This window comes from Vipera ursinii, assembly GCF_947247035.1.
Source record: "Vipera ursinii genome assembly, chromosome: 1".
In the NCBI taxonomy this organism is placed as follows: domain Eukaryota; kingdom Metazoa; phylum Chordata; class Lepidosauria; order Squamata; family Viperidae; genus Vipera; species Vipera ursinii.
Window position 1 is genome coordinate 304,766,510 of NC_139512.1, and position 21,618 is coordinate 304,788,127.

Sequence of the window (21,618 nt, forward strand, 5' to 3'; positions counted from 1 at the left end):
TTTTGCTTTGCAAAAAGATGATAGCAGTGTGTAATGGTACTATTCAACTACCTGAAAGTGGCCTGTTACAATTATGATTATATATAATGATAATAAAATGAATAAAAGATCAAGGAAACCATAAATTACTGTTAGCATACCTAACTCTTATTTAAGAAATAGGAATGAACAACATTGTGGAAGCTTCTCTATCAATAATTTTAGAAAGTGTTTTCAAACATATCTTCTTATTCAGCTATCAGTATAATAGAATAAAAGAGTTGGAAGGGGCCTTGGAGGTCTTATAGTCCAGGGGTCCCCAACCCCTGGTCTGTGGACCAGTACTGGGCCGCAGCATGCCAGCAAATGGGCCACAAAAACAAGCAAAGCAAGATGCAGGCAGCACACAAAACCACACTCTCTAGTCTGCGGAAAAACCTCTCTCCATGGAACTGGTCCCTGGTGCCCAAAAGGTTGGGGACCTCTGTTCTAGTCCAACCCAATGCTCAGACAGGAAACCCTATACCATTTCAGACAAATGGTTGTCCAATCTCTTTTTAAAACTTCCAGTATTGGAACATTCATAACTTCTGGAGGCAAGTTGTTCCACTGATTAATTTTCTAACTGTCAGGAAACTGTCAGAGCCTTGGTGGAGCAGTGGGCTAATGCCTCCTTAAGTAACACCAGCTGCCTGCAATTAGTGCAGGTTCGAGTCCCACCAGGCTCAAGGTTGACTCAGCCTTCCATCCTTCCGAGGTAGGTAAAATGAGGACCCAGATTGTTGGGGGCAATTAAGCTGACTTTGTAATAATGCCGCTTGGGGGGGGTGTGAAAGCCCTAATAAGCAGGCATATACATAGAATGAAGGCTACTGCTAAGCTTGTAAGCCGCCCTGAGTCTTCGGAGAAGGGCGGGATATAAATGGAATTAAAATAAATAAAATAAAAATAAATTTCTCCTTAGTTCTGGTTGCTTTTCTCCTTGATTAATTTCCATCCATTGCTTCTTGTCCTGCCTTCAGGTGGCTTTGAAGAATACGTTAATGCCCTCTTCTTTGTGGCAACCCCTGACATATTGGAAGATTGCTATCATGTCACCCCTAGTCCTTCTTTTCATTAAACTAGACATACCCAATTCCAACAACCATTCTTTATATGTTTTAGTCTCCAGTCCCTTAATCATATTTGTTGCACTTCTCTGCACTCTTTCTAGAGCCTCAACATCTCTTTTACATCATGGTGACCAAAACTGGATGCAGTATTCCAAGTGTGGTCTTACCAAGGCATTATAAAGTCCTATTAACATGATCTTCATTCTATCCCTCTGTTAAAGCAATCTAGAAATTGTGTTGGCTTTTTGGGCAGTTGCAGCACACTGCTGGCTCATATTAAAATAATAAAAATATAATAAATATAATAACATAAAATGTCCATCAGCGTTCTATTTCTTCTCCATAACGCATAAAACATTTGAAACCATTTTGTAAAGAACTTCTTTATTCAATTTAAGCAGATCTTAACCAACATTTTGAGATGGGTTTAAAAATAATTGCCATCTTTATAAGGATTCTGCAATCAATTAGATATTGACAGAATCAGGACTTCCGGTAGCGCTGCCGCTTCGAATGGCGGCGTTCTGAAGCCGCCCGATCCTGGGAAGTGTCAAAACGCCCGGAGGCAGCAAAACCAGCTGTTCCGCGGCACTGGAGCTTCTTCTTCGGGAGAAGAGGGAGAGGCGAGCCTGCCTGGATAGAGGTAGAGCCCCCATACGATCCTCCCAAGTAGTTTGGGTGATAAAAGGGTGAGCTCCCTCGGAGCCCAGGCTTTCTCCGCTCCCAGGACGTCTTCGCTCCAAAAGGAGTGGAACAAGACGTGACAACTGCACCTGCTGCTTAGAGGGGACTGTGAGTATTTTGAAAAGCAGGCAGAGCAAAGCAGGAAGATCTGGATTTTTAAATTGGATCTTAACTTTAACTCAGTTTCATTATCTTCTTCAAGCTTCAAGTGTGAAATGGAGTGAAAATGGCGCTGGAGTGTTTCTCTCCTGTGTGAAGTGACTGTGTTTGAAAAGTGTTATATTTTGCTACAAAGCAAGAGATACAATTCACAATTGACTCTATTCAGTATTGGATTTTGTGTATTTGATTTTGTGTATTTGAAAGCCTGTTCCCTATTCTTCTTATTGAAAGTTAAGAACTCTGGGAGAATTGTTACTTTTTTTTTCTTTCCTTTTCTTCCTGAACTTTGATTCTGCTGGGTGACAGAGGAAATTGAAACTTAAGAGATGGCTGCGAAACGTGGGGGAGGGCCCCCGCTTTCTAAGAACGCTATCTCCTCACCTATGCCACAAACTGCAGGGCAGACTTCGATGAAACCTACAGTACAACCACCCTCTCCCCCACCTCCTGCATTTACACTGACAGACATCCAGCAAGTTGTGATGCAGTCAACGCAAGTTCTGCAACAAGAAATAAAGAATCAAAACAACCAGATGAGGGAAGATATAGTGCTTGCACTCCAGGGCTTAGCTGCACATATAGAACGCCTGGATGCTCGGGTGGATTCAGTTATGGAGTATGTGGAGAACTTGGAAAATAAAATTACTGATGCTGAGCAGAAGGTTGATAGAGCAGAGGCCAAGACTGACAGAACAGGGGATGAGGTCACTATATTAGAGTATGAGAGCATGGAGTTTGCTTTGCGTGTTAGAGGCCTCAAAGAGAATCCTAAAGAAAATCTGGAATGGGAAAGAGCACAAGCAGTGGCTCCTGTTTTGAAATGGGAACCTGAAGAATTACTTAAGGAAATGGATAAGATATTTAGAGTTAACTCCTGGATTGCTAGGCAAAAAAGTCTACCTAGAGATGTAGTGATCTATTTTTCCAGGAGATCAACTAGAAATTCTATTATCCAGGCCTTTTATCAGGAAAAATTCCAGATTGCAGGCCAAGATATTATGATCTTAAAGGAGATACCTTCAAAAATTCTTGGAAAGAGGAAAGACTTTGCCTTTTTGTCTGATGAGCTTAAGAAGCGACAAGTCCAGTTCAGATGGGAAATTCCTATTGGAATTGTGGTAAATTATGCAGGGACCAGATACAGACTGGATACAATCTTAAAAGCAAAAGATTTCTACACTAAGGTCCTGAAAGCAGGTTTACCACCATCTCCCCGAATTAAGAGAACAGAAGCTAGACAAGATGATAAACAATTGAGTGAAGGGGCAATGTTACTGCCCCCTGAGGAGATCCAGAAACTGGAGGCCATAGAGCAGAATTTGATATTAAAGGAAGACCCAAAAAACCAGAGGATGACAAGAGCTGCACATAAGCGTATTGAAAAGGAACAAAAACAGAAGTCTGCAACTGGTTCAGCTACGCAAGATGCGACTGTTTTAGAGCCCGTGGGAGGAGCACGTCCTAAGAGAGCAACAGCTGATCTTCAGGCCATGTTCCAAAGGCTCATGGTCACCAGAGATGGTGAAGTTCCTGACATGGAATGTTAACGGGCTAAATTCACCACAGAAAAGAGAGAAAGTATTTTTTTATTTGAAACAACATAAAAATGACGTTGTTTGTTTACAAGAGACACATATTGCGTTAAGAGATCAAAAATATTTGACTAATTCCCGATTGGTAACATATTTTGCATCTTCTGCTCCGGACAAGAAGGCTGGAGTGGTTATTTACTTAAGAAAAGACTTTTCGGCAAGATTGATTGAATCAGATAAGCAAGGGAGATATGTTAGTATTGAATTAACATTACAAGGAAAGAAAGTTCTTCTTATTGGATTATATGCTCCAAATCAACAACAATTTAAATTCTTACACCAAAGGCTAATTGAACTGGATTACAAATCTGTTATTATGACGGGGGATTGGAATGGGGTCTTGGTGCCATCTGAAGACAAGAAGGGGTCTTCTAAAACCCTTTGTAACTCAAAATTGCCTAAAGCCTTTTTTGATTTGAAGGAAGATCTGGAATTAAGAGATGTATGGCGGGAAAGGAATATGAGAGACAGGGATTTTACTTTTTTTTCGGATAGACACAAATCTTTTTCCAGGATTGACTTCATTTTGATTACTACTGACCTTTCCTCCTCGGTTAAGAATGTTAAGATTTTCCCTAGGACAATGTCTGACCATAGTCCTGTTTGGCTGGAGCTCTTTACTGAAGACACTAGTAGGAGATCCTGGAGTCTGAATGAGAACTTATTTACAAATGACTTGTTCTTGCAGAAATGTAGAGAACATATTAAAGAATTTTTTGTCACGAATATGCATAAAAGTACTTCGATGAAAATGGTTTGGGATGCTAGTAAGTCCTAAATGAGAGGGGTTTTGATTTATATGAATAATGCTTATAGGCGTAAGCAAGTGCAAAAATGTTTAGATATCGAGGAAGAGATTAAAACTAAAGAGAAAAAGTTTATTTTGAATCAATTGGATAATAATTTAAAAATCTCAATACATTTATTGAAAGAACAATTTAATATGCTATTGGCTGATCAAGTAGCAACTAATTTGCGTTATGCCAAACACAATACTTTCTGTAATGCCAACAAGCCTGGTAGATGGCTGGCTTATCAATTAAGGAAGAAACAGAAATTACGTACTATAGACAAAATAGAATATAAAGGAAAAGAAGTCTACCAACAAAATTTGATTAAGAGGAGTTTCCTAGATTTTTACTCGAAATTATATTCTAAAGAGAATATACAAGCTCTAGATATAGATAAGTATCTACAGGGAGCTCATTTTCCAAGACTTTCACAAGAACAACAACTTGAGATGAATTGCCCAATTACACCAGAAGAAATTTCTTTAGCTATTAAACAGTTGAAATTGGGCAAAACTCCAGGAACAGATGGATTAACAGCAATTTATTATAAAAAGTTGCTGCCTGAAATGATTGAACCCTTAAAGATTTTGTTTAATGAAATTCAGACTGGAGGACAGCTTTTGTATCGTTGATCCCAAAGGAGGATCAAGATCTTACCCAACCTAAAAATTATAGACCTATATCGCTCTTAAATACAGATTATAAGATCTTTGCTAAAGTATTGGCTAATAGATTAATGCAAGTTTTGAAACAAATGATTCATAGTGACCAATCGGGATTTATATCTGGGAGGTATATGAAAAATAATGTAAGACAAATTGTTAACTTGCTTGAATATTTGGATAAGAACAACCAAGTCTCCGCAGCACTGATATTTTTGGATGCAGAGAAAGCCTTTGACCAATTGAATTGGCAGTTTTTATTAAGAGTTGTTGAGGAGATGAATTTTGGAGAAGGTTTTCTACATGCTATTAAAGCTGCACAAACTGCACAAATTATAGTTAATGGGGGATTAACAGAGACTTTTAGAATTGAAAAAGGTACAAGGCAGGGCTGCCCCCTATCACCATTATTGTTTGTTTTAACATTAGAGATTTTACTAATTAAAATTCGAGAGTCCTCTTTTGATAAAGGGAATTAAAATAAAAACAGAATGATTAAAATAAAACAGAATGATTATAGACTGAGAGCTTTTGCTGATGACTTGGTTGTGACAGTATCCCAACCGCTACAGTCGGTTGTAGACTTGATGGAAATTATAACTCAGTATGGTAAGGTTTCTGGGTTTAAGGTGAACAGTAATAAAACTAAGATATTATCCAAGAAATTATCTACAAGTGAAAGGGATATGTTATCTAACTTAACAGGTTTTGAAATAGTGAAGAAGGTTAAATATCTAGGAGTGCATATTGCAGCCTCAAATGTAAAATTGTATAAGAATAATTATGAAACACTATGGTTGAAGGTACAAAGGGACTTAAATAATTGGAAAAAATTACAATTATCACTACTGGGAAGAATTGCAGTTGTTAAAATGAATGTTCTACCAAAGTTCCTCTTTCTGTTTCAGATGATACCTATACTGAAAAAGGATGCCAACCTTGATCAATGGCAGAAGGGTATTAACAAATTTATCTGGGCGGGGGAAAAACCAAGAGTTAAATTCAAGATTTTACAGGATGCCAGGGAAAGAGGGGGACTCAAGGCGCCGAATTTGAAATTGTACTATGATGCAGCTGCTTTGACCTGGGTTAGTGATTGGTTTAATTTAACTAACAAGAGAATACTTCATCTTGAGGGATGGGATTTGGTATATGGATGGCATGCATACTTGCTTTATGATAAGAAGGTAGACAGGGCTTTTAAATCCCATATTCTTAGAAGTGCTTTACTGCGTGTCTGGAAAATGTACTATAATAAGTTAAATTATAAAATACCGATTTGGGGAATTCCTGGACACGCGATAGAGGGTGTATCTATGGGAGTGAGTATGGATATGGTTTCTTATAAGGAACTACTCAAATTGCAAGGGAATGATTGGCAACTTAAATCAGTAGAGGAGTTAAGACAAGAAAACATAAATTACTCTTGGTTTCAATATACCCAATTGAAAGCTAGGTGGAAGTCAGATCAAAAGGTTGGTATCACAATTACAGATCAAAATTTAGTAAAGCAAATTAGAGATTCAAAATGTGTACATATAAAGAGGATATATAATGCTTTAATTGAATTGGATTCGGAAACGGAATTGGTTAAAGATTGCATGATAAAGTGGGCACAAAATATTCAGGAACCAATCTCGTTGGACACCTGGGACATAATTTGGGTCAGAAATGTTAAATTTACCCAGGCTCAAAATTTAAGAGAAAATTTTTACAAAATGTTTTATAGATGGCATCTGGATCCCAAGAAGTTGTCCAACATGTATCCTAATCTGCAGTCTAAGTGTTGGAGGTGTGGTAGCTTAGAAGCTACCTATTTCCACATGTGGTGGACTTGTAGAAACATAAAAGCCTTCTGGATTAAAATTTGGTGGAACATTCAAAAGATTTTTAAGAGGAAGATAAAGTTTTCCCTGCAATTGTTCTTACTGGGTATTGTTGTAAATTGTGATGTCAAAGAGACTAATCTGATGTTGAATATGATAACAGCAGCACGGTTACTGGTGGGACAATATTGGAAGAAGGACAATCTGCCCACGGTAGAAGAATGGGTGTTTAAAGTTTCTAATCTTGCAGAAATGTCCAAGATTTCTGCTTATTTAAAGGATCACTCACAGGAGAGATATATTTCAGTTTGGAGGAGATGGATAAATTATATTGAAAACAAATATGGGACTAAAAAGTTGCATTTAGCTTATGAGTAGAATTTAGTGGGATATTGTTATTGTTAGTAGTTATGCTAAGAGAGAGTTAAAGCGCAGTACGAATTTGGTTGATTGTATATTGTGTAAATTTTTATTTAGAATATGATTGTTGTAACTATAATCCTGTATTTAGCTCTGGGAAGTGGGGGGGGGGAAGTGGGGGGGTTGGGGTGGGAGGGATTTGGGGATATATTGTAAAATATTGTAAAACTCTTTAATAAAAAAAAGATATTGACAGAATTACAGGAATCATGAAGTATTTTCATACATTGGCTCTTTCAGCAAAATCAAATTCAGTAATTAAAGAAAAAGCTAAATTTCTTGTGCAGTTGATGGTTAAAATCTTAAACAATAAAACTACATGAGTAACTGTTGGCATTTCCTGAGGGAAGGTTTCAGGTAATCTGGTCAATTGATAACTAATTATCTATTGCTTATGAGTGTTAATTGAGCATTAATAAATTCAGTACCCACTGTTAATAATTTAATCATGAAGGACCATTTACATTCCAGCTAATAATTTTTCTTTTGCTTTCTCCCACTTCTCCCTGTCATTCCTTCTTGAGCAGTATTCTTTAATATTTATTTAATTAACCCACTCAAGTGTAATTCAGCTATTGTATTTCATGTGTGGGAGAGCAGAACTGTAACTGTCTTTGCTTGGATCTCTGCATTTGGACTAACATCGTGCTAACAACCAACCTAGAAAATGTATGATTAATCACGATATTTCTTACATTTTTGTATTATATCTTTGAAAAAAAGAGAGCTAAGACTCTGGTCTAGAGAAAATACAGAACTGTTATTACCAAGGGAACAATAGTCACCAAAAGAACAGGTATTATGGACTCAGGGAGGAATCCCTATTTTTCCTACTAAGCCAAAAATGGTACCTATTCAACTGTCTTCCACTTGAATAGCCAAACTAGCACATTTCATACAAGAAGCAAGTAATGAAAATCTAGAATGCAGAGACCTTCAAATACCCAGAACTGCAATACAAGACATGCTTAAAATTCTAAGCTCAGTCATCTATCAGTAAGGAGTGGGAAATAATCTAGAAGCTGCATGCTAATACATTCTTTTTGTGGTATAAAATGACCCAGTAAGGTTTCTCTGCAGTGAAGAGCTAGATGCTCTAATACAGGGGTGTCAAACTCAATTTCATTGAGGGCCGCATCAGCATTGCGGTTGCCCTCAGGGGGCTGGGTGGGCGTGGCCTACTGGGTGGGTGTGGCTACAGTGCATTTGGCCTACTGGGTGGGTGTGGCCAGCTCTACATCGTTCGCATCAAGGGTGCCTATGGGGGCCTGGGCAGGAGTGGGACAGATCTGAGGGTCTCTGGCAGAAGGAGGGTCTCTGGGCCAGGGCCGAGGCAGTGGGGGTCGTTCCCTCACTGTTTCCAGAATGGCTTCGCGGGCCGCATAAAACCACTTCACGGGCCGGATCCGGCCCCCGGGCCTTGTGTTTGACATGTCTGCTCTAATAGACAGACAAGGATTTCAGGTCTAATGATCTTCCTAAGATTTGTCTGAGAGACAGCATTTCTCTTTTACTCTTTTACTATTAAAGTGAAACCAAACCAAGGAATGTAGCCCTTCCTTGATAAAGTAAAGGTGAGACTCAGAGCCATGGATGATTGTGACGATGATTTCCATTACTGCCTTTCTCTTATATTTTTTATTTATGTCTTCTAGAAAAAAATGAACAGACACAAAATCATATCACAACTATTTCAGAAAATCCTCAAACATTTGTTAGATAATTTGCTCCAAAACCTCTGGCTGTTTTCACTATGTCTCTTATTCCCTACCCATTTGTTTTGTAAAGAACATAATTTATTTTGATTATGTTTCTTTTAGGTCAAAATACAGCAAAACGTCAGATTCTCCAAAGGCCTCCTCTTTTCCCAAAAGTCCCTTCTGATATCTTTTTCTTCCTCTTACCTCCATTTTAGACAACTCAATTTGCTAAATTTAAACATCTCTAACAATCCTCATATAGCCTGAAGCCAGAGAATTTGAATCTAATAGGTCCAACCTAGATAGTCGCTTTACTACAGTATTTGAGATTCATACTGCTTACATCTATTTGGAGTTTAATTTAACATATATATTTTTTTATTCTATTTTATTTTCACCTCAGAATCTGATTGCTATTTCCTCAACTAATAGTATTAGAACATACTGTGTTTTTTTGCTATTTCAGACATAAATTATTTGAATACTTTATGTTTTATAAGGGTTATGTCAATAAACCTCATCAATTGGAATAGACTATTAGTGCTAGATATGCCACTTGGTCCTGTTTAAGTCAAACTGCATATTTGGAGAAAAGAAAGATTCACAGCAGTCTCTGATCAATGCCAGACTTCATAAAATCTAGAGGGCTCCATCAAATCAAGGCTAGAGGTAAAGAATAAATAATTCCAATATCATGACAAATTAGAAAGAATAAATAAATCTTCAAAAACATAGCATGGAGCAGACTAAAATTGCAGAATTCAGGTAACCAAGGAATGTGACATGACAATTTTTTCAGCAATTATATACACATTAAAAATATCTATAATCTGACTTCCAGTTTTGCACTGTAGCAAACGGCCGATGCATTGTGGAGCTCCGCATCCCATGGCTGGTTTCGCCCTGCCAGCGGACCCTAAATGGGTCTAAGTCACCCCAGAGAGGCGACGAAAAAGGAGGGGGGCCCCGTGGATCACAGAACAATGGCAGTCAATTCCTTTGATTCAGGGGAAGCCCTCTAACATGACAGGAGAAAAGCATAGAGCAACAGTTGCATAGACACAGAAATTGGCAAGATGCCCAGAAATAAAGAACAACTATTCCTTTGAACCTCAGTGGCTTCTCCAAATAGAGAACAGCTGGGAACAAAGGAAAGAAAATACACTGGGCTACCTACTACAGAATGAGAATGATATTTGTTTTAAAAAAACTGCTGACCTTCTAGGTTTATAAAGATTTACTGATCTGTGATTTCTAATCTCAAGAATTTTTTGCAGAGAAAGAAAAATCTGGACTTTTGGCTAATCTTCTAGGGGGGAATTTATTGGAAAGCCTCTAGGTGGTTAAACATTCTGGACTCTAAATCTGACTGGCTGATAATTGTAAGACCCTCGAACAGAAGAACTATTATAAAATACTGCTTTTAATGGTGCTTTGATAATTGGAAATGAATTGGACTATAAAAACCATATGTAAAGATAAGAACTATACAAGATTTGTGTCAATGCTGCAAACATTGGATGTTTTTGCTCTGACAATATAAGAGGCAGTCTTTTGCTTTAAACTGCTTTGCTTTGAATCACTGAAGGGGGGGGAATGTCAACCGGATGTTTTGATAAGATAAGAAATAGCGCTTTACAGAAGGGAAATGAAACTTCATATGTTAAACTAATTGGATAATGTGATTTATGATGTGTAATTAAGGGAGGGAATTGTGCATGATACGATATTCTTAGGGGACGAGATTTCAGATTCTGACATCCATCCATGAGTGCCGATGTTTCATTCTCATTATTATAGACTTTTAGAAAAACAATGCCTGAATGTTGTTTGAACTGTCTCATTAATCGGAACCATAACAATTTGGTTGTTTGAACCTTAAGATTGGCTGGTCTGACAAGGCTAATTACAGAGACTATGGTACCAGTGAAAGACTATCTGGAGGGGGGGGACACAAAATGGATGTTACATACTTTTCAAAAAGTGGCAGGAAACCACACCTAATATCTCCTACTGAAGGCCCTAGCCTGGAACATCAAAGATCTGCAGGAACAATACTTTAAGACAAGGCAAATATTTTCCAGGAGGAAATGTATGCAATGCTACGACAGATTAAAATGACAATGGATTCAAATCATGATGAGATTAAAAACAACTTTGACAACATAAATGAACACATCTTTAACTTAAACCTCCAATTTAAAAATTCTCAGAAAACAACAACAAAGAATGAACAAACAAACCAGATAATAGAATACAAACTAGAGGATAGGGACCCAAAGATGGAAGCTACAAATGAAAAGAACCACAGTCCAATACAAACAAAAGAAAACTTGCAAGATCTTCCTACAACAATGGAAATGGGAAAGATATCTTATTTTTCAAAAGTTCAAAATAAACTTGAATAGGAAAGAAGATTTAACAAAGTGGGTTATAGAACAGCCAGGAGAATTATTAGAATTTGGGAGACAAAAAAGTACATTCTACCTAACTTGTCTTTTCTATTCCCAACAACATTCACAAAAATACAGGAAGAATCCCCTTGTAAGCTGAATACACTGATTTGGAAAGCTATTTCGAAAAAGAAGAAGGCTAGAGTTAGATTCAAGAGATTTAACTCGACCTATCATATGGAGTACTATATGATTAAACACTTAAAATAATAGATAAATCATGGATATAAAGGTCCCTACAGTAAGAGGGATAAGATATAAAAGTAGTATAGTATTCTTTATAATATATGAAATATAAAAATATTGGGATGGTGTATGTGAATGGAAAGTTTGGATATTTAAAGGCAATTAACATTGAGAAAACTATGACTGATAAGGATGGTTTGAATATAGAGGGGGAAACTAAGCTTAAATAAGAATTTGAAAACAGGACATATAATGACTTAATAAGATGACTTTTATCAGAAAAGATGTTATATGTTTATGTTTATGTTTATGTTTTATTTAATTTATATACCGCCCTTCTCCCTGGGGACTCAGGGCGGTTCACAGGGCATATAAATAAAAATACAATACTATACAAAAGTTAAAACAAAGATTAAATCAGTGCCCAATTAAAAACAATAATACAATCTAAAAAGACAATTTAAAACCCAACTCCCCCATCAGGCCAGACCGGCCAATTCAAACAAATGGGTCTTCAGACCACGACGGAAAGTTCGGAGGTCCGATGCCGTCCGGAGCTCCACCGGCAGTTGGTTCCACAAAGCCGGGGCACCCACAGAGAAGGCTCTCCCCCTGGGGGCCGCCAGTCGGCATTCCCTGACCGGAGGCACCCTGAGGAGGCCCTCTCTGTGGGAACGCACAGGGCGGAGGGGAGTTGAAGCCGGCAGCAGGTGGTCCCCGAGGTACCCCGGACCCATGCCATGTAGGGACTTAAAGATCATAACTAAGACCTTGAACCTCACCCGGAAGACAACTGGTAACCAATGCAGCTCGCGGAGCAAAGGTGTAACATGGGAGTACCGGGAAACTCCCAAGACAACTCTCGCGGCCGCATTCTGTACCAGTTGGAGCCTCCGAGTGGTCTTCAAGGGAAGCCCCATGTAGAGAGCATTACAGTAGTCAAGGCGAGAGGTCACGAGCGCATGAGTGACCGTGCACAGGGCATCCCGGTCCAGATAGGGCCGCAACTGGCGCACCAGGCGAACCTGGGCAAAAGCCCCCCTAGTCACGGCCACTACATGATCTTCTAGGGTAAGCCGTGAATCTAGGAGGACTCCCAAGTTGCGAGCCCTATCCACGGGGGGTAAGAGCTCACCCCCCATAGAAAGAGGTGGAACATTTTGAATGTCCCGGGATGCCGGAATGCACAGCCACTCAGTCTTGTCAGGGTTGAGCTGAAGTCTGTTCCTCCCCATCCAGACCCGAACCGCCTCCAGGCAACGGGACATCACAGCGAGGGCATCACTGGGGTGGTTTGGGGTCGAAAAGAAAAGTTGGGTATCATCGGCATATTGATGATACCCAACTCCAAAACCACGAATGATCTCACCCAGCGGTTTCATGTAGATGTTGAACAGGAGAGGCGAGAGAACCGACCCCTGAGGAACTCCACAAGCGAGAGACCTCGGGGTCGATCTCTGCCCCCCTGCCAACACCGACTGCGAACGTCCCAGGAGATAGGAGGAGAACCACCGAAGAACCGTGCCTCCCACTCCCAATCCCCTGAGACGCCGCAGCAAGATACCATGGTCGATGGTATCGAAAGCCGCCGAGAGGTCTAATAGGACTAGGACAGAGGAATATCCCCTGTCCCGAGCCCTCCAGAGATCATTCACCAGAGCGACCAATGCCGTCTCCGTGCTGTACCCGGGCTTGAAACCCGATTGGTAGGGGTCCAGATAATCCGCTTCATCCAGGACCAGAGGGAGCTGATGCGCCACCACACTCTCAACAACCTTCGCAAGAAAGCGAAGGTTGGAGACCGGACGAAAGTTGTTCAATACAGCTGGGTCCAAGGCAGGCTTCTTGAGGAGAGGTCTCACCACCGCCTCCTTCAAGACGGTGGGGAAATAACCCTCACTCAAAGAAGCAGATATAACCGCCAGGAGCCAGCCTCGTGTCCTCTCCCTAGCTGCATAAACCAGCCAGGAAGGGCACGGGTCCAACAAACATGTGGAGGAGCTCAGCCTCCCCATAATCCTGTCCACTTCATCAGGGGTCACAGAATCAAACTCTTCCCAGATAACATTGACAAGACCGTCCGTGTCCTGATCGCCTGACTCTGCCCAGCTGGAGTCCAAACCGGTCCGAATCCGAGCGATTTTATCCGACAGATGTTATGCTGATGTTACTGTTATTTGCACAAACACAAGAAAAATATTTATATTCAACTTTGTATACTGTATATTGAAAGTATTAAGAACTATACTTGCTTAATGTTGATAAAAGGAGAATTTGATTTGATTTGATTTGATTTGATTAAATTTATATGCCACCCTTCTCCCTGAGGACTCAGGGTGGCTCACAACAATAAAAATTAAAAAAACATAGAGTAAAAAATTTAAAAAAGAAGTAACAATAAATGCAAAATTACGAGACAATTTAACCCAGTAAAAAGCCTAATTAAAAAATGTAATCAGTCCAGGCCCGCTTGTTGGAACAACCAGGTCTTGACGTCACGGCGGAAGGACCGAAGGTCAGGGGCTGTCTGCAGCTCCGGAGGCAATTCATTCCAGAGGGTTGGAATGAACTGATACTGCACTGCTCAAGGTTTGTTATTCTCAGATTAGATATAGCCAGTGATACTTCCTAAACCCCTTTCTCATTATTTTGAAGAGGAATTATCTGATAATTGATATCAGGGGGAAAAAACCAGAACACAGCAACCATGGGCAGCATGATAAATGTAGGGTTCGAAACAATGAATGTAAGTATTTTTGACCAAGAGTAAGTGAGAATAAGTAGTCAGGGACAGGAAAACCAATAAAAGATTTCTCAAGACATCTCTTTGTATATTTTTTCCACCTTGGTCTTAATTTGCCTATGTCACACTTTTTAAAAGCTACATACAAAATACAAATTCCTTGAATGAATTTTTAGTAAGTTTTCAAATAATACAATTCTGGAAATACATATTATTGATAATTATATAATTAGGTTCTTGCAGATATACTATAATACATTGTTATTTGTCCTTGATTCTGATTTGCACTGTAAATTCAAGCTTTATACAAAATGGTTGAATTTGTATTTTGAAAGAAATTTTTCTGTAAGTGCCAGAAGTACTTTTTCTGGAAGTAATTGCTTATCTTGCAAGTAACTTAAACCATATCCAATTTTTTCATGTATAATATTTGCAGTGCTGTTTTAATTATTAATATCCATTGTTTCTTATACAAATATAATTGCTATTCTTTTAAGATTTAACATGGAGTTAATACTGATTTCTAGTGAATTGACAAACTCTGTGGGGTATTTGCTAATTAGTAATTGCTTCATTCACATAGTAATTGTCAATTTTACCACATTGGTGTGGTTATTTATGACTGTAACTTTCTCTCAAGCCAAGATCACATGTGTTAACTGCAGAATTCTTGGGCAGAGCAAGTACCTTGCTTGTTCCCTCCTTCCTTTTTCTGGAATAGATCTCACATTTTCCTTTCCATTAAGTTTCAAAGCTACTGGTTGTTACTCACTATTGGATGCCAGGAGGAGAATCTTTAGTCAGAATTTTCCTGTCACTTTCTTTGACAGTTCAATGAGACGCTATTAATTCCATCTATGAGGCTCATGCTGCCAAACTAATATCCTGAATTTACAGATTAATATATCCAAATTTGCAGTTCAATATATCCAAATGTTTCCCTATTATTAATGGTCATATATGGAAACTCTGCAAGCTGTCCTGTAAGGTACTGCAAAATATTTCATCATGGAATATTCTGGAATCAAAATGGATATTCCAAATACAGAAATAGATCTTTTTAGAGCCAAGGTTTTAAAACTCAGTTAAACACAGGTACGGTGAGGGCAATACAAATCTCCACTAGTCTTCCAACATATGGTCTTCAGAGGCAGTTATACTGTCACCAAGGCTAATTGTTATTGAACCCCATTACTTCCATGAGTTGGCTCAACCTTTTTGTGAACCAGCATACATAGCATGATAGTGAATTCCAAAGTTAAATTACATGTTGGTTGAATGTGTGAGTAGATAAGTCACATAGATTTGCCTTCCTGTTCAAGCTCATCTTCTTCACATCCCACATCTACAGATAACAATCTATAAACAAATATTCTTTTTGGTTTACATAGTTGCATAATAGCCCCCTTAAAACAACACTTCACTTCCTTTTATGATGCAGAAGTCTTAGAAGTTGATACATTGGGATTTTCATACCAACATCCACAGAATTGAAGTTTACAAGGCTTTTGCCAAATGTAATTTTATCAGCTCTTGTGAGATGTAACCCATCTTATGCCAGCAGTCTATCAATGAGATAACTAAAAGCCAATCTTTTTCAGCAGTATCATTTCTGAAACTAATTTTTATTTGTAGTTTTCTGTTTTCATTTTTTCCACAGTCTGAAAGAATAGTTGAGTCCCTATATTTTTGAGGTTTCTTCCTAGAATTTTAAAGACTATGGTGATACATCTGTAGTTGCCCTTAGTAATATTATTGTCACCACATATATTAGCAGACAGGTTCACTATTACTGGAATTGTTATGTTTTGAAAATTATATTATTAACTCCTTAATTACGCTTCTCACATTTCATGTGTCTGTACTTTCTGTACTTATTGAAAGTAAATACCTGTATTTTCTATTCCTTAGGGAGTTGATCCACATAAGTGGAGTTAGTTCCAGCAATGATACTGATGAAAAAGTTTGGCTTTTAGTTATCTCATAGATGGACTGCTGGCATATCTCATATCTTATATCTTATATCTCATGAGAGATGATGAAATTACATTGTTTTGCTTTCATATTTTGACCCATTCTAGCTATATTCCTTCTGTGCTTCAGGGATATTCTTGTCTTTTATTCAGCAATACTCCTTTCCCCTGAAGAATCAGAGCCTACTCCTGAATTAAGTGTTTTCAAAAAAAGCTTTTTTCTCTTTTTCAAATAAAAAAAACCAATTTGTATACAACTTATTATTTATTACTGATAATGCGGGAGGAAAAAAAATAAAAGGCATTGCTAACACTTTTACTTTAAAATTTGATACCTTTCCAAGAAACATAACACCAAATTTATCATCAATCTAAGAAGCTCCAGCTATAAAATACTACTTTTAATAAAGAATTGATCCTAGAAACTAATCATTTCCAAAGGAATAGATACAACATTTTATGAGATTATTTACTTAAAATAGTTATATTTAAAATATCAAAGTAGATAATCTTTATTCTAGTTATTGCTAGTCCAAAATGGACTACCAATATAAGAACAGGAATCAGATTACTACTTTCCAAAGATACACATAATAGCTTTAACCTCTACAACAGGAAAATATCATTAGTATAACTTACTTTAGTTCTTCTACAGAGGATGTGGACATCTGAATGCCCTTACACTGACCACATCAATCCCATTCTTAAAAAATACAAGCCCTCTAAAATGGTCCAAAATGTCACTCAAAATTGACCACTCTACTGATGAAAGTCATAAACTTGATATCAGGCTAAGGGATGAAAATGAAATAATTTGCTTTGCAGAGGCTTTATGCTCCAATTCTCTCCCTTAACATGTAAATCCCCAAAAGTGGGTAATACACCATCAGTTCTGCTCCTTTCTCTTTACCACCACTCTTTTGGTATCACTTGTGGCCTTCATCATGTCATGAGAGCAAATTATAGTGTCTGTCCAAAGAAAAGTCACCAATTCCTGTTATGGTCGATACTTACTTCACAAAGAAAACCAAATAGTGTTGTGGTACAAAATATCTAAAGGAAACTATAAGGAAAAAAGGCTGACTTTTAGTTGTTCAGGTGCAAAATGAATAATCCCCCTCTATGCTGACCACAGTACTTAAACAAGAAGCAACGGATGGAAACTAGTCAAGGAGAGAAGCAACCTAGAACTAAGGAGAAACTTCCTGACAGTTAGAACAATTAACCAGTGAAACAACCTGCCTCCAGAAGTGGTAAATGCTCCAACACTGGAAGTTTTTAAGAAGAGACTGGACAGCCATTTGCCTGAAATGGTATAGGGTTTCCTGCTTGAGCAGGGGGTTGGACTAGATGACCTCCAAGGTCCCTTCCAACATTATTATTATTATTATAACATAACAATTCAAATCTACAGCCAGAAAACCTGAGGGAGGAGGAAACTCTATGGCATTATCACAATACAGAATTTTATAATAGATGGAAATGTATAATCAAATTACACAAATATACACACTATACAAATAAGAGACTGAATCTTAAACAAATTGAATAAATTGACTTGAACTATAAAGGAAAATACCAGTAATGGGATCTTCCGAAATTTAGTCACATCTTTCGATTTAACAAATTCACAAGGTGGTAATAATGTCTGCCAGCTAAGTTTATCTCTGAGTCTCAAAATATGCAAGACGGCATCATCATTAATGGGACCTAGAACAGAACATAAAACAATCAGCATATACTATAAGCATGACCTAACATAACTCCCCAAAGTTATACTTAAATTTCATGAATACTAATTAATTTCAAAAACTTATAATTAATGATATTATAAGTTACTGTATTGTACAACACAAATGCTTCCTCCCTCAAAACAAAACTGAACACATAATTTTTAATATCATTCTTTAAAACAAACTGTAATACATATTAATCTCTTTTCTTTATTTGGAAAACATAGAAACCAGATAGCTAAAAGGAGAAACAAGTATTTCTAGCTCTGATAATAAAGAGGAGAAAGGTGAAAGAGACTGCATGAATTTTGTTGAGCTCAGTTGTATCATATAACTTAGCATAAAATCTGAAAGTAACCATTAGTTTATATCAATATAGGAAGGTAATATAGTGACTTTTGATCTTCAGATATATGTTTAAATATCAAAGTGTATATAAGTGTGAATTTCATCATAGTCAAATTATTAAGAATTTTGAAGTAATCCATTCTTCAGCTATGGATAAGGAAAATATTTCCATCCTATGCTATTCTGGAGATGGGGTGAAGATCTTAATCAAGTAGCTGGAGGCTGTGAGAATTTGAAAGGATGAAACATACTTGGAATGAATACTAACAAGAAAAAAATTCAATTTATTCAGGAACCTTCTAGTATCAAGATAATTCAATATTTAGTTCTGAATAAGATACCATTCCATCTAAAGGAGCTGATGCACAATTTGGGATCCTTCCTGGACTCCCAGCTCTTGATAAGCAGCATATATTCTGATCCTTTGGGCAGCTGATTTACCAGTTGTAGACATTCCTAGCATAGAAGAACCTTATGGCTTGGGCCCTTGTTAACTTTTGAAATTAGATGGAATAAGCCTGCCCAATATAAGCAGGCTGAGAGTACACACTGAAGATTCCCAGCAGATAATGAGAATGTCAACCAGTCATATCTCACTCATCGTGAAATATTTAGGTCATTAAGGAAAGAAACAAAGATTGAGCTTTTAGAAATCTTTGCAAAGGAGTGCAACACAAGTTTGAAAGCATATATAGTGAGCTGGATGATCAGTTGACCAAGCATTAGGTGATTGCTATTTTATTATTGCAATTTTATGCATTTTTTAAAAATATCTTATAATTCTAAGTGCACCTATATGAAGTTTGATGTAGTAGTTAAGGTGCTGGCCCAGAGGTCAGGAGACTGAGTTCTAGGCCTCCCTTAGGCATGAAAACCAGTTGAATGACTTTAAGACAATTACTCTTTCTCAGCCTAACCCACCCACATAGTTGTTCTGGGGAAAATAGGATGCAGGAATATTAGGTATATTTGCCACTTTGAAATGAAGTGTACAAAAAAGGTGGGATAAAATAATAATAAGCCCCCAATGAGGCACTACTTTTATGTGGTTGTGGTGCTTGTGTGCTCTGAGGAAGATGAGAGCTATAAAAAGTTTAACCATGCTGGAAAGTTCTCACCAGAGGAGCCAGATGAAGAGCATCTCTCCATAAAAATATGGTGAGACATAATTTACAAAAACCTATAATGGCTCAGTCATCAACTGGGTCAACAAGAATTATGCTAGCTGTTGAAGTTCCTGGACATTTGGTGAAAAATGAGCTATAAGACTCAGGACTGTAGCTGAGCAACCAGCAGTTGCAGAACTACTGGAAGAAAAGGTGATTACTTGTAAATATACAGAAATTAGGGACGCGGTGGCTCAGTGGGTTAGGACGCTGAGCTTGTCGATGAGATGGTCAGCAGTTTGGCTGGTCGAATCCCAAGTGCCGTGTAACAGAGTGAGCGCCTGTTACTCGTCCCAGCTTCTGCCAACCTAGCAGTTCGAAAGCACGTAAAAATGCAAGTAGAAAAATAGGGACCACTACGGTGGGAAGGTAACAGTGTTCCGTGCGCCTTTGGCGTCTAGTCATGCCGGCCACATGACCACGGAGACGTCCTCGGACAAGCGCTGGCTCTTTGGCTTTGAAACGGAGATGAGCACCGGCCCCTAGAGTCGGAAACGACTAGCATGTATGTGTGGGGGAACCTTTACCTTTATACAGAAATTGCAAAACAAGGAAATAATGATCTATTATTACAGATCAAGTCCAACAAGAGAATATTTGAAATGAATGTATCAGTTCTGTAAAGAACAACATCCAGAATCAGAAATAACAGAAAAGAGGCTAAATCAATATCAATTTACAATATGAAATAAAGTATTCACAGAAGCACACCTGGAAGAATTGCAAAGATCTATTCAGGGCAAAGAAATCAAAGCCTTGCTAGAAATAACTCAGACTGCAGAGGCAAAGCTGGGAGACTTGGCAGTAGAGGAAGCATAGATTTGTTTTCATTTTGAAACCAGGCACCCTCTACTCTGCCTCAAAAAGAACAAATTCCTATAACTAAAGAAGTAAAATAGTTGAAACAAAGAATAACTGAGCATCTAGAATAGCACAAAACAGTAGAATAAGATTGATTGCTTTGAAGCTTGTTCCAAAGAAACAGCTATCACAAGCATTAAATGATGTAAATACTGTAATTTATTTATTTATTTATTTATTTATTAGTTTTTATAAACCGCCCTTCTCCCGAGGGACTCGGGGCGGTGTACAGAGGAAGGGAAGGTATACAGACCGAACAATAAAATAATAAGAAACACTAATGCACACAAACTGGGACCCCAATTAACGCTATCATGCCAGGCCAGCCTGCTGGAACAAAAAAGTTTTTAAGTCGCGACGGAAGGTACGGAGGTCAGGGGCCATCCGGATTTCGGTAGGTAAGGTGTTCCAGAGGGCTGGCGCACCCACTGAGAATGCCCTCCCCCTGGGGGCCACCAGCCGACATTCCTTGAGCGGTGGCACCCTGAGGAGGCCCTCTCTGTGGGAGCGCACAGGACGGTGGGGTGCTGACATCGGCAGAAGGTGCTCCCGTAGGTAGTCCGGACCCATGCCATGTAGGGCTTTGAATGTCATTGTTAGCACCTTGAACTTCACACGGAAGGCAACCGGAAGCCAGTGCAGCGCACGGAGGAGAGGTGTGATATGGGAGTATCGGGAGGCTCCCAAGAGTGTCCGTGCCGCCGCACTTTGCACCAGTTGAAGCTTCCGAGTGGATCTCAAGGGCAGCCCCATGTAGAGAGCGTTACAATAGTCTAGGCGAGATGTCACAAGGGCATGGGTGACTGTACGTAAGGAATCCAGGTCTAGATAAGGCCGTAGTTGGCGAACTAGTCGAACCCGGGAGAAGGCCCCCTTGGTCACAGCTCCAATGTGGTCTTCCAGGGAGAGCTGCGAGTCTAGGAGGACACCCAGGTTGCGGGCCCTATCAGCCGGGGGAAGTAACTTGTCCCCAATGTTAAGCAGTGGGACGTTCTGACTCTCCTGGCTTGCCGGTACGTACAGCCATTCAGTCTTGTCCGGGTTCAGTTGAAGCCTGTTTCTCCCCATCCATTCCCGGACCGCTTTCAGGCAGCGGGACATCACGTCTAGGGCATCACTGATATTGTTAGGAGTTGAGATAAAAAGCTGGGTGTCATCAGCATACTGATGGTACCCTACTCCAAAACTGCGAATGATCTCACCCAGCGGTTTCATGTAGATGTTGAA

At 38.8% G+C, this 21,618-nt stretch overlaps 1 protein-coding gene across 1 annotated transcript in view; it reads right to left on the reverse strand.

Moving 5' to 3' along the window:
* DNAH14 (dynein axonemal heavy chain 14) overlaps positions 1-18,965 on the reverse strand; it is a gene marked incomplete at both ends in the record, with an annotated part of 211,297 nt that extends 192,332 nt beyond the window's left edge. Inside the window, 2 exons of the mRNA XM_083377402.1 lie at positions 17,863-17,993; positions 18,962-18,965. Of these exons, the coding sequence (XP_083233528.1) occupies positions 17,863-17,993; positions 18,962-18,965 (135 nt within the window). The remainder of the gene's footprint in view (positions 1-17,862; positions 17,994-18,961) is intronic.
* Between the last annotated feature and the right edge of the window lie 2,653 nt (positions 18,966-21,618).